Source organism: Oreochromis niloticus, linkage group LG23 (genome assembly GCF_001858045.2).
Source record: "Oreochromis niloticus isolate F11D_XX linkage group LG23, O_niloticus_UMD_NMBU, whole genome shotgun sequence".
NCBI lineage: Eukaryota > Metazoa > Chordata > Actinopteri > Cichliformes > Cichlidae > Oreochromis > Oreochromis niloticus.
Genome location: NC_031986.2, coordinates 37,939,558 through 37,951,849, shown reverse-complemented (window position 1 = coordinate 37,951,849; position 12,292 = coordinate 37,939,558). Strand labels below are relative to the sequence as shown.

Genomic DNA, 12,292 nt, shown 5'->3' with positions numbered 1-12,292 from the left:
TCAGTCAAACTCATAGCTGTCAGGTGACAGCACATATCTGTATCCTGACATGTGAGTCAGCTGTTTCTCCTCGTCTGTGTCGATCTGAACTGTAGACAACCAGCTAAGAACTTTGTCAAAGTTGATGGCAGATGATGCTGAGCTGTCTCCTTTCACTAAAACACAAACACATTTTAATTTTGTTTATACGTGGCAGTTTGGTGAAAGCTGATGAAATAATTTGTACTAGCAGTCAGGGAAAAGCTCCATGCTTTTCCGAAGAAAATCCCTGGATATCAATATGTCCTTACCCAGCTTTCTTGGCTGATTTTTGCATCTAGTTTTTTCGTCTTTTTCATTTATCTTCTTCTTGCCCTGGCCCTGGTTGTGAGTTTGGTCATGTGACAGTGCTAATCAAAGCATATGATTAAAACAATATAAAAATAACATACAACACAAAAATCAAATATACATTCGTCCAAATTCATTCATTCATTATGCTCATGCTGGGTGTATTTCTCCTCTTTGTTGTGACGAGAGTTAGGGTCATTAATCAAAAAAGTAATGTATTACACAAAACACTTTTCTTAAGTAATGCAGTACATTGCTGAATTACTCCCAGGAGAAAGCAATTTGTTTAACATTACTCTTACGTTTCTCTGTAACATGACCTGAAACACATTGTCTCATGATTACCAGGTAACAATATAAACCTATAGGCTACAGTAACACGCGCCCAAAAAAAATCCCTAAAGCCTGGATGCACATCACTGCTTTCAGGGTCTGGGTGCTGGGCTTGGGTCAGCATTGAACTACTAGTAGAGAACCAGTTCTCCATTCCCTAATAATTATCCCACTCTGACCTACAGCGTAGCACTACTACCCAGTGGTAGAGCCAGTTTACCAAAACAGTTATCTCTTCACTCTACAACCACCCACAGCCTCACTCCAACTGACATTCTTCAGTTAGTAACCCCTGATTTGTTATTCTTGCATTTTAATACTCACTCAGTGACTTGTATTTCATGCTTCTCACACATTCCTTGATGTCATTTTGCAGCTCAAGGAGTGTTTCCTTGAACTCCATCATCAGCTCCAGCTCTCTCCTCCTGTCTCGACTGCTTAATCTTCAACTTCTCCTCATTTCTCAGGTGGATGTCATCTCTGAAAGGAATGACTAGCAGAGTAACATGAACTCCTAATGGGCTCAGTGAAGAATTTCTTTGTCTATCTCAACAATCATTGTGACTCGTCAGCCCGAGACCTCTTCCTCTTGCACTTGACATTGTTCATTCTGACTAGATGCAAAGACGTCTTTATGCAGGAGAGTATTTCCTGTTGCACTCTTTCCAAAAGTATTCTGACCAAGCAGTATTATTCTCAGTTCCTGCAGCTTATTACTGGAAACTGAGAAGAAGACAGCTGTCAGAGCAAAGTGAAATGGGAAAATGTCATGTTGCATATGATCTGAGTGAGAATGCTCTGTCACTGGTAAGATTATACACTTCTGTCTATATTGTCCATTTTGAGGGGTGGGGGTTTGTCATTTTGAGTTTGGTAAGATGTAGTTACCTGGACATTGTGTTAAAGCCAAGTTATTTGACATACGACAGACACTATACTGCTATCATTACTGAATAGCCAGAAACATTGTATCTATTACAGTCACTGATATCCTCTAATATTTTCAACAACAGGTACTGCTGTTCTTTTGAAGTATATTTCTGTATTTTGTTCATCTCTGATATTTATTTAATATGAGGGTGTGGAAACAGCTCTGACATTGCTGCACATATTTACTTGTGACACTGATGCTAGGTGATAGTGAAGCATACCTCCAAGGGATTCTCGTGTGGCCTTGACTTGACTTTGCCTCAGCATTGCTCCTTCTTCCACTTTCCTTCTTCTCTCTTCGATGGTCCGAAAAATCTGCTGTTCTGGAATGAAGTAGCCCCACCCATTTGCTGCCACAGTCTCAGTGATTTTCTGCAGCAGCTCTGAGATTTGTGTACCATCACTTGCATTCTTATTATCAACTACATGATATCTATTTCCACATTGTTCAACTAGAGACTGTAGGGCCTCCCCCTCTCCTTCGATGTACTGCTCTATGCTGTTTGTTCCCAGCCAGTCTCCTCTGGTAAAAACTATAATAGTGTGTCTCCACACTCCATCACCAAGAAGCTCCACATGTGATGTCACTGCGTTTAAGTGTTTGGCATTAAATGATGCATCTGCATCTATCACCAGGAGGAAGACATGGGGCCCAGGAGGGCACAAAAACATGCTGCGCATCAGTTCATCTTTGATCGCTTCAGGAGTGTCGAACACAGGGAAGCCTTTCCACCAGCCTGGTGTGTCAACAAGAATGATTTCAGTTTTATCCACAAAACCCCGGCGGGCAACAGACTTTGCTGTTCTTTTTCCATCTTCCTGGTCTTTGTACCCCAAGATGGTGTTCCCTACAGAGGTTTTCCCAACATTTCGGCTTCCCAGAAGAATCATCTGCAGGAGCAGTTTTGGGATACGTTTCATCTCTTCTGTTATCGGACAAAACAGTAATTAGGCTTGGAGCTCACAGATCATGTAAGTTATTAAATTCAGGTACAATGATTAAATTCCTATAATTCCTATATATTTTAGTGGACAATTGCAATACACCATACTGACATCTATAAAGACATTAAGAAGAGAAAAATCACTTTTTTTATTCATATTTTTTGGCTTGCCAAGATATTATTTAACCTGACATTTTTATACATAAGTTTTTCATTTTCTGTGCTTTCTAAAATAAATGTTACATAATGACTAAAAGTTTTTAACATTTACAAAGTACTCCCCATGACATCTCTCCACTTGTACTTAAAAAAAAAAGTTTGTCATTTTACAAGACTTTCATGTGGTGGATATTTTCCTGAACTGAAACTATGTACTGCACTGCCTATGCAGTAATCTGCACAAGGATGCAGGAGCATGCAACACAGGAAGCTTTTGCTTGAGTGCACCTTCTGTCACACTCACCTGGAATCAGTGCTTTCATGTGCTGTCTTTGGTCCTCGGCCTTCTTCCTTCTCTCTTCTGCCCTCTCAGCTACCTCCTTTTGCTTTTCTTTGATGACCCGGAAAATATGCTCTTCTACCTTGTAGTAACTGCCACCATTGTAGCACACCATCTCTTCGATCTTCTGCAGCAACTTTGTGACCTGAGATAAGTTACTCTCGTCCCTGTTGTTAAATACTTGGTACCTGTTCAAACACTTTTCTATTAACCACTTGAGTGCCTCTCCCTCGCTTTTGATGTGTTGTTCTATTGTCTTTTCCCCGAGGTAATCCCCACAGGTGAACAGCACCATAGTGTACCGCCAAACCCATTCACCTAAGAGCTTCATGTGCTCCCCCACACTCATCTTTTGCTCCACAGAGAAAGCTGAGTCTATTGGAATAACGAGGAGAAAAGTATTTGGTCCAGGTGGTTTAAACCTTTGATTGTCCCCCTCTGCGATCTTAGAGAGGGAAACACAGCTCCTTCATCCAGGAATATCAATCACAGTGAGCTTCCTGCCTTCCACAACTTCATGTCTCACTTCAGACTGAGTTGTTCTACTTTTACCACACAACCTAACCCTAACCATTTAAAAGCAAAACTAAATTACCAGTTTGTCTACATCCAAACCTTTAGCTGAGAAGAATATAACTGCAACGTCAACAAGACTTAAGAATAAAGAGAAAAAACAAAAATTGCTTTGTTGAAGAAAGTTTTCCTTGAACTGTGTAGCAGTTTTTTTCTAGTTTATGTTCAAGGTACACAAAACTGTTTGAATTGGAATTTTAAGTCATTTGATATGTGTGTTTTTGATAGCATGCAGGAATTCAATCCATTTTGCCCTTCTGGCCAAACATAAGTCAGGTTTAACTGGTTTTATTGTGTTTATGACATTTATGTTCCCTGTTACATAAATGCTAATATTATTTCACAAAAATGCTGTGACTGACAGTTTTCTTTTGGATTTGGGTGGCTTTCTATTTTTTTTTAAACACGTGTGTAGAACAACTTGATTTTATCCCCAAATCCATCAAGTTCAAGTTGCACTGACACTGAGCAATAAACAGTGTAATCTTAATTATATCAATGACTTATTATATTTAAGATTTTAAAAAAATATTAACCCATAAGAACCCACAGTAACACAGGTTTCACCGCCCCTTTACACACTCTTATGGGTTAATATAACATATCAGTATTTTACGCATGAACTTATCAAGCTTTAAGCTATGAAAGCTAACTTGTCATGAGCTTGATTTACTTCCCAACATTGTTTTTTTTGGTCTGCTTCTTTGTTTATATCTCTCTTCAACGTCCCCGAGCTTTCAGCAGAAGTCAGAGTTGACAAACTCTATCTCCAGATAAAATATTTGAGGAAAATAGGTATTCAGGCATATTCTACTGCCAGTTCACACAGACTGTATGAAGTGAAGCAAACCCAGCAAATAGATTGGTGTAACAGTGCAGTCTAACTGGTTTTATAGATACAGTAACTTGAGAACTTAATCATGATATCAGTGCAGACTTAAAATGAAGAAACCAACACACCAGCTACTGTAAATAATAGAAGTTATACTTTAGGTAATTGCTTTCAAAAGTTATAACGGTTAAGATGATTATTTATAAACTTTAGTAGAAAAAAGTCATATTTGCCTTAATGATTTTACTTGCTGTGCAACACTTGGGTTCCAGTCTGTTTTGTTGAAATCATTTTATTTATGCTACTAAAAATAAAATGATTGATGTGAGTTAAATTGATGAACAAAACATTAATCTCATAGCACATAACAACAGCAAACACAAGCAAAGTAACATTGTGTCTGTCATCTCAGATGAGTTCACATCCCAGCCGCTTCTTTGAACCAAAGAAATAACTGAGAACACAATGTCTTCTTAAATCCATGAGATACTTTCACCTGTGGCTTGGCAGACTTACAGCATGAATAATTTAGATTACAGTGATTTTGTATAAGGTTTTTGGTTGTCAGTATCAGTCTGCTGAGTCCTTGCACATGATACTCCTGTAGCATGATTGTTCCAGTAGAAGTAAATTTAAATAAAGTTCTCGCTGTCATTATATGCTTTTAGGACATTTTTAGGAAGTGAAGCATTTGTTTTACAATGAAAAAAAAGTCATTTATATATTCTTTTTCAGCCCAAAAGAAAATAAAAGTAGGATAACAATACTATAACAACAATACTCATCATTTGATTTAATTTGAATAACCAAGTGAAAATCAGTGATAAGCTATATATTTATTTTTTTAGTTTTTTCAAATTAATGTAGTACATCTTATCTTGATATATGATGATGTAACACCTTGTCAGGTTTCACACAGAGAAATTAACAACCATTTTTAAAATGTTTTGTTTACATTTTGAGATAAACAACATAGTAAATGGCCACAGGACCAGTGTTTTACAGTTGGGTTAAAAAAAAATCACACAGATTTAACAGGAGCAGCAGTAATGATTCCCCATCATCAAAGTGGCTTCAGAAGAAAAGTGTCAGATAGTATAATTATGCATTGTTTTGGAGTCATATTCGAGGGTTTTTGCTAGTATTAGAATGAGCAGGTTACAAAACAGAAAAGAAAAGACAGCCAGACACCACAAGGATTTAGGTTTATGAAATATTGTTCAGTATTGTTTAATCAAGGGAAAACGCAGTAGTCATGTACCAGCAAACTCAAGAATTTAATTCAGTGAGAAGGCAGAGTGTTTATCCATAAAAATAACACATGGAGAACCAGTAGTGTTGAGAGAGATTCTGAAACACAGGCAACAGAAATGCAAACATTTCTGTTATAAAGCAGGGGAGATAAGTAGGGGGGTTGGTGGCACTTACTTAAACATCTCACTGGATATTGCATTAAGTTCATGAAACAGAAACAGTTCGTATTCTTATGTAATGCAAAAGACATGAAGATGCAATAACAGTTATTGTTAGAGGAAAGCATAAATGGGTCAAAGGGAGCAGGGATAAAAATATACTTCATCTGTTAACTTAGTAGAGGGATGAAAATGAACTATTTCCAGAAACTGTAAACTAATTTGGACATCTGCAAAAACGATTAATAATCGTTAACTATTAAAAACAGAAGGAGGCAGTAATGCAAATGTAAAAGATGTGAACTGCCGTAAAAGCACAAAGAAGAAGAATTTCTCACACCTGCTGTGCTTTGTGGCTCTCTAGTGGAGGAAATGACAAACAGCAGAAACTTTAACCCGAGATAGTTTTAGGGAGGTACAAAGATGTCTGAAGTGTTTTAGTACGCAATGAGTTAAAATGTCTTCATGTGAAACTTATCCAGCACCACTAATGCATAATGATTGTTATAAATTTAAATTACCTAACAGCATATAAAAACACAGGGGAGTTAGTACTTGTGACAGAAGTTATCACTATTTTCTAAATGTTTGCAAACCAAATTATTAATTAATTACGAAAATAATAAAAAAAAAAAATCATAATTTCGATAGCCCAGGTCTACACTATATGAACAAAAGTACTGAGCCACCTACACATTACACCTGCACGAGCTGCTCAGCTCTGGACAGGTGGGGGAATCCTAAGTTCATTGTAGTGGTATAGTATAAGAAAATGACTCACCAGAAATAAGCCACATAATTAATTTTATTGTGAGCTCCAGATTGCGCTGGCTCTAAGGTCAACACTTTGTCAATTCATCCAGCTATATACTGTATATAACCAGATGTTACAGTACATGAGCCCTTATGGCTGCTTTCAGCAGCACTCATGTCTGGTAGTTATTTTGAAGCATTATCTAACTAAATATTCATTATTGTTTATTACATTATATTTCAATACTCCACATCACATAAAAGAAACCTCACATTTCTCTCACATATCATGTCTGTTCTGCTAAACAGAACCTAAACTGGAATTGCCCTGCACTAGTCCAGCATCCATCACGATAAACATCTACCCCAACACTGCACATTACCTAGTTTAACCTGTATTTACTGTCCCGTATAACCTTTGAATAACATGAAATTATCCTTTAATTTGTTGTCAGAGACACGTCTCAATATGAAATAACTAAGTCTGTACTTTATCAAATTTCACTAACTGAGGATTACCTTTAAAAATAATATCATCTCTTCCTCGCCTGTCCTCTCTTTTTCACATCTTTGTCTCTCTGAGTGTCACACATTCCATTATTACTTCTGCCTGGAAATCTGTACTTTTGTGTGTTTGCAGATATTTGATGAGGTCTTTGAAACTTTATAACCACCACCGGGCCGTACTTCTAACTGCAAAAAGAGAAGGCTCTGTAGGAGACTGTGGGAAAATATCTCTAGGACTTGACCTCTGTAAACTCCAAATCCAATGTATTTATATAGCACATTTAAAAAACAAACAGAAAGTTTGCCCAAAGTGCTGCACAAAAACAAAACAAGAGATAAAACAAAAGATAAAACCTCTCACATTAAAACACTCACATAAAATAAAACAAAGAGAATAAAAAGAGCATATCAACTCACATGTCCAAACGCTATTGAAAAAAGATGTGTTTTCAAAAGAGCTTAAAAACAGGAAGTGAAGATGCCTGTCTAATATTTAAAGGCAGTATATTCTAGAGTTTGGGTGCCACAATTGAAAAAGCTCATTCTCCTCTAAGTTTCAGCCTCATTTTTGGGACAACCAAAAGCAGCTGGTTGGCTGATCTAAGGGCCCGCGAGGAAATATAAGGCTGAAGTTCATCAGGAAGGTATGGAGGAGCAAGACCATTTAGGCATTTATAGGCCAACGTTAGGACTTTGAAATTAATTCTGTGATTAACAGGAAGCCAATGAATACAGGACAGGATAGGTTAGATATATTCATGCCCGTGTGTACCAGTTAAGAGACGAGCAGCAGCATTTTGAACAAGCTGAAGACGTGAGAGGGATGCTTGGCTGACTCCAGCATAATATGCATTGCAATAGTCAAGCCGAGTTGAGATAAAGGCATGTATTATTTTCTCTAAGTCATACCTTGACAAAACTGGCTTAAGATTTTGCTATTTTCCTTAACTGGAAAAAGCTTTTTTGCAACACAGAACTGATTTGTTTATTAAATTTAAAATCCGTGTCCATAATGACTCCCAGACTTGTGACACGCTGTTTGATGTATGACCCAAGCCAACCATAATTAATAAGTGGGTTGCGTAAGGTATTATTAGGACTGAATATAATTACCTCTGACCTCTCATTGAAGTTCAAAAGGTTCAGAGCCATCCAAGCCTTGACATCTTCAAGGCAGTTTAAAACGAGTTGAATGGGGCCTGGATTATTAGGTGCTAAAGGCAGGTAAATTTGGCAGTTGTCTGCATAGCAGTGAAAGGATATCCCATGTTTTCTAAGAATAGAGCCCAAAGGGAGCAAGTACAAAAAACAGAAGATGACCAAGGATTGACCCTGAGGAACCCCACAAGAAAGGGGGGCTGAGGTGGACAAAACATTTTCAATGTTAACACTGAACATTCTGTCACTCAAACAGGAACAAAGCCAATCCAGTGCTGCACCTTTAAACACAAGAATCACAGAGCTTCCAGAATCGTTTGCTATAACTTTGACATTGAAAACCCGTAAAAGTGCTGTTTCTGTGGAATGTAAATGTTTAAAGCCAGACTGAAAAACCTCCATAATGTCATTGGTATCCAAAAATGTATTGAATTGGGTAAAAACTATTTTTTCCAATAACTTTGAAAGGACTGGGAGTTTTGAGATCGGTCTAAAATTTGAGCAAACTGAGGGGTCGAGGCCAGGGGTTTTTTTTACAAAGGATTTATAATTGCATGTTTAAAACCATCATGAACCACACTGGACGTAATACTGCTGTTTAAAATGGCACGGACTGAGGTTCCAATCGAGGGAAAAACCTCTTTAAAGAGCCTTGCAAGGATAACATCCGCTGGAGAACCAGAGGGTTTCATTCATTCAACTGTAATTGAAACAGGCTCAAAAACAGCTGAGTGGGGAATAAACATGGATGCACTGTAAAAAAAAAAATTGTAATATAAAAGTATTTTACTGTGTATTTTACAGTTTTGTACTGTTCTTCTAGAATATCATTAAATTTACATAAATAGACTGTGATTTTACATTTCAAATGTAAATTAACATAAAATCACTGTAAATGTAATAAAACATAATTTTCTTGTTTTTTAAATATATTTGTCTGTGCATATGCATATTTAGATTGTTAAAATACATTCACAAATGTATCATAATTTCACAAATATTTGTCCGTTATTTGAAAGATTGAACTGTTAAATTCAAATGTAATGCTATGGAAAAATATATAAAATGATTCTTATAAACGTTTTTTATAATAATAATTATTATTATTATTATTGTTTATTATTATTTATTATTATTTGTTTATTATTATTATTATTGTTATTTAGGGCGATCGTGGTTCAAGAGTTGGCAGTTTGTCTTGTAATCAGAAGGTTGCTGGTTCGAGCCTTGGCTCGGACACTCTCGGTCGTTGTGTCCTTGGGCAAGACACTTCACCTACCAGCTACTGGTGATGGCCAGAGGGGAATTATAAAGTGGAATTGTACAGCGCTTTGAGGGTCTCAAAAAGCGCTATATGAATGCAATCCATTATTATTTAAACTAACTGTTAACTGTATATTTGTGTACATTTAAGTATTATGATTCATATTGCCACATTCATTGACCTTGTTTATAGGTAATTTCATTGTTTAATCACATTAACATGTTCCTAATTTAATGTTTCAAAGCACTTGAAAAAGGCAAAATCCCATGTAAAGTTAGGGCAACAAACTGTATTGTCATTACTGAAAATAACCGTATTTTCATGACAAAGTTATTTTCTGTTATTTTCTGGTATTATTTTGGCGCCCCAGCTGCCGGAATATTACTGTTTTTTTAGGATTTTTTTTTTTTTTTTACGGTGTGGGTCATATGCAGGAAGTACTATTGCTGACTTGATACACTCAACCTTGTTTACAAAGAAAGAAAGGAACTGATTACATATGTCAGCAGAGGCTTTCAGGGTGGTAGCATGGGGCACACTTAGAATAGAGCTGATGGGGTATTATGACAATTTAATGCAATGATTTGAGAAAAATATCTGTTTTTCTTATTTTTCACTGTATTCTGATAAAAATTTCCAACAGTAAGCTGTTGCAGTTTATAGGCTCACTTGCTCAGTGTCATGTCATATTGACTAAAACTTGTAAATTTTGGTCATTCAAGTTTCAGAGAGCATGATTTAGTGTTAGTTCACTGGCTAAAGATGTGTCGAACCAAAGTCTTCAGCCAGGGTGCAGCTCATAAAAAAAATCTGCATGACAGCATGTTGTAACCAACTGTAGTATCAGATTTAACAGACTACGAAATGAAAGTAACAGAAAGCTATTCCTGATCATTAATTTTAAACCCTGCTCATGAACTAACTGCAGGGTGTGACAGATAAATTTGCTTTGAAGTGTACTAGGGAATGGCACTGAAACCCACTGTTTCCATCAGCAGGCAATGGGCGAGCACCTTGCATAGCAGCATTGCTGCCACTGGAGTGAGCACAATTGGAGTGACAGGGTAGTCTCTTCAACAGCGAAAGGTCACTACAATGCCTCTGGGTCTCTGTTGCATTATGGATAGGAGAGCAGCTCTGAGCTTTTTCACACACAAACCATCTGCACATCCAACAGGAACGGAAAGGGGTTTTATTATGTTTTGATTAAGTGTCTGTTTAAAGTTGTTACAGTTTATATATTTTTTTGTAATGATAGAAAAGCGGACGGCCACACTGTACACAGTGTTGCGTAATGCGTCTGTGAGTAAACAAGCGAATAAGGCTGGTTGACACGTCTAATCTTGAAATCTGTGAGATCTATCCTTTCATCAGAGACAGTGTCTGTCTGTGTATATGCTGGAATCTGATCTTTGTTTACATCTTTTTGTAGAATCTTTTAACCTGCTCTTTCATTCTATATTGTTTTAGCTGTATCTGGTGGACATGTAAATGGTTTCATGAGTTTTAAGCTGAGATTCTCATGTTTCTGTAAATACCATACATGTCTATATTTAAATAACAGGCCTAGCGCCTCAGCCCGTCAAACCAGATGTTCCGTCCAGAAAGTGTCATCCCACAGCTGCTTACAACCTCCATATATCCCTCTTTCTTTCTCATCTCTGTCATGTTTTCATGCTGCACATGTCACAGAAGTTACAATCATTGTCAGCGTCTATAAGTCAAGCTAAAGGTATAGCTCTGTGTGATATCCTCACTCAGAGATGGAGCAGCAAAAAGAGGACAGGAGAGGAAAACAAGGTTATTTTGAAGGGTAAGGGCTTCTCAACAAATAACTTTTTTTAAATGTAATTTTTTTTAACAAAGCAACAGTAGCACAAACAAGGACATGCAGCAAGGAAAATAGGAAATTGGCAGGAAGATTATATTTGATTAACGTTAACATGTAATGCCCTAGTTTGTGTTAGTTTCGTACACACACTTTGATTCCTAAATTCATGTAATTATGTGTGTTGTATGACAATCCTAGGCAATCAGGCAAACTAGGCAGTTTAGCTTAGACTTAACTGGTTAGTTATAAGTGTTGTGGTACAGGTTACAATGATGCAGGAGTGGCGCAGAGCACGCTGCAGTGTTCATCTCCACTGTTAAGTTAGCTCGAGAGTAGTCATTTTAAATTAATCTACCTTTCAGTGATACCCTTTAAAGCAGCTTTATACATATAAGGATTGGAAATCAGCCATAATCCCTCATGTAACATCTCCTTATCTTGTTGAATTCAGATAACTAAATCTACAAAGAGCAGCAGCAGCTAGTCAGCTGATCATACCCTGAACACATAGAAATACATACGTACAATACAAGGCAAAGGATTATATGACTTATTTCTAAATGATTCTTTCCTCACTCTGCGCCACCCTATTAAAGGGCTTCCCCCAGCTAACAAATCCCAATAATCCCTGCCTGCATCCTGGCATTTTCTAGGTAAAAATGTTATAATGTTTCAACGCGTCCTCTTGCTTGTCTATTAGATGTAATACCAGAAATTATTTTTTTTATCATCATCTTTGACAGGTAGGCCCTTGTGACTCTCATCTTTCACCTGTTTACATCAGGTGGTAAAGTTTTATTGTTGAGAATAAAAATGTTTTATCTCCATCATTATTACTTTATTTTATTTACCTCAAGTGTCAATTTCTGGACCATTTTTTATTCTTTTTATTATATTATTTGGAGCCATTTTAATGTTTTGTTTGT

At 36.9% G+C, this 12,292-nt stretch overlaps 1 protein-coding gene across 1 annotated transcript; it reads right to left on the bottom strand.

Moving 5' to 3' along the window:
• LOC109196876 (GTPase IMAP family member 6-like) lies at positions 1–3,385 on the bottom strand. The gene is made up of 4 exons (XM_019351381.2): positions 3,001–3,385; positions 1,815–2,519; positions 1,345–1,386; positions 1–155 (listed from the first exon to the last, which is right to left on the bottom strand). Exons 1-4 carry the CDS (start codon positions 3,383–3,385, stop codon positions 1–3), a joined length of 1,287 nt encoding a protein of 428 aa, XP_019206926.2.
• Positions 3,386–12,292: the final 8,907 nt, after the last annotated feature.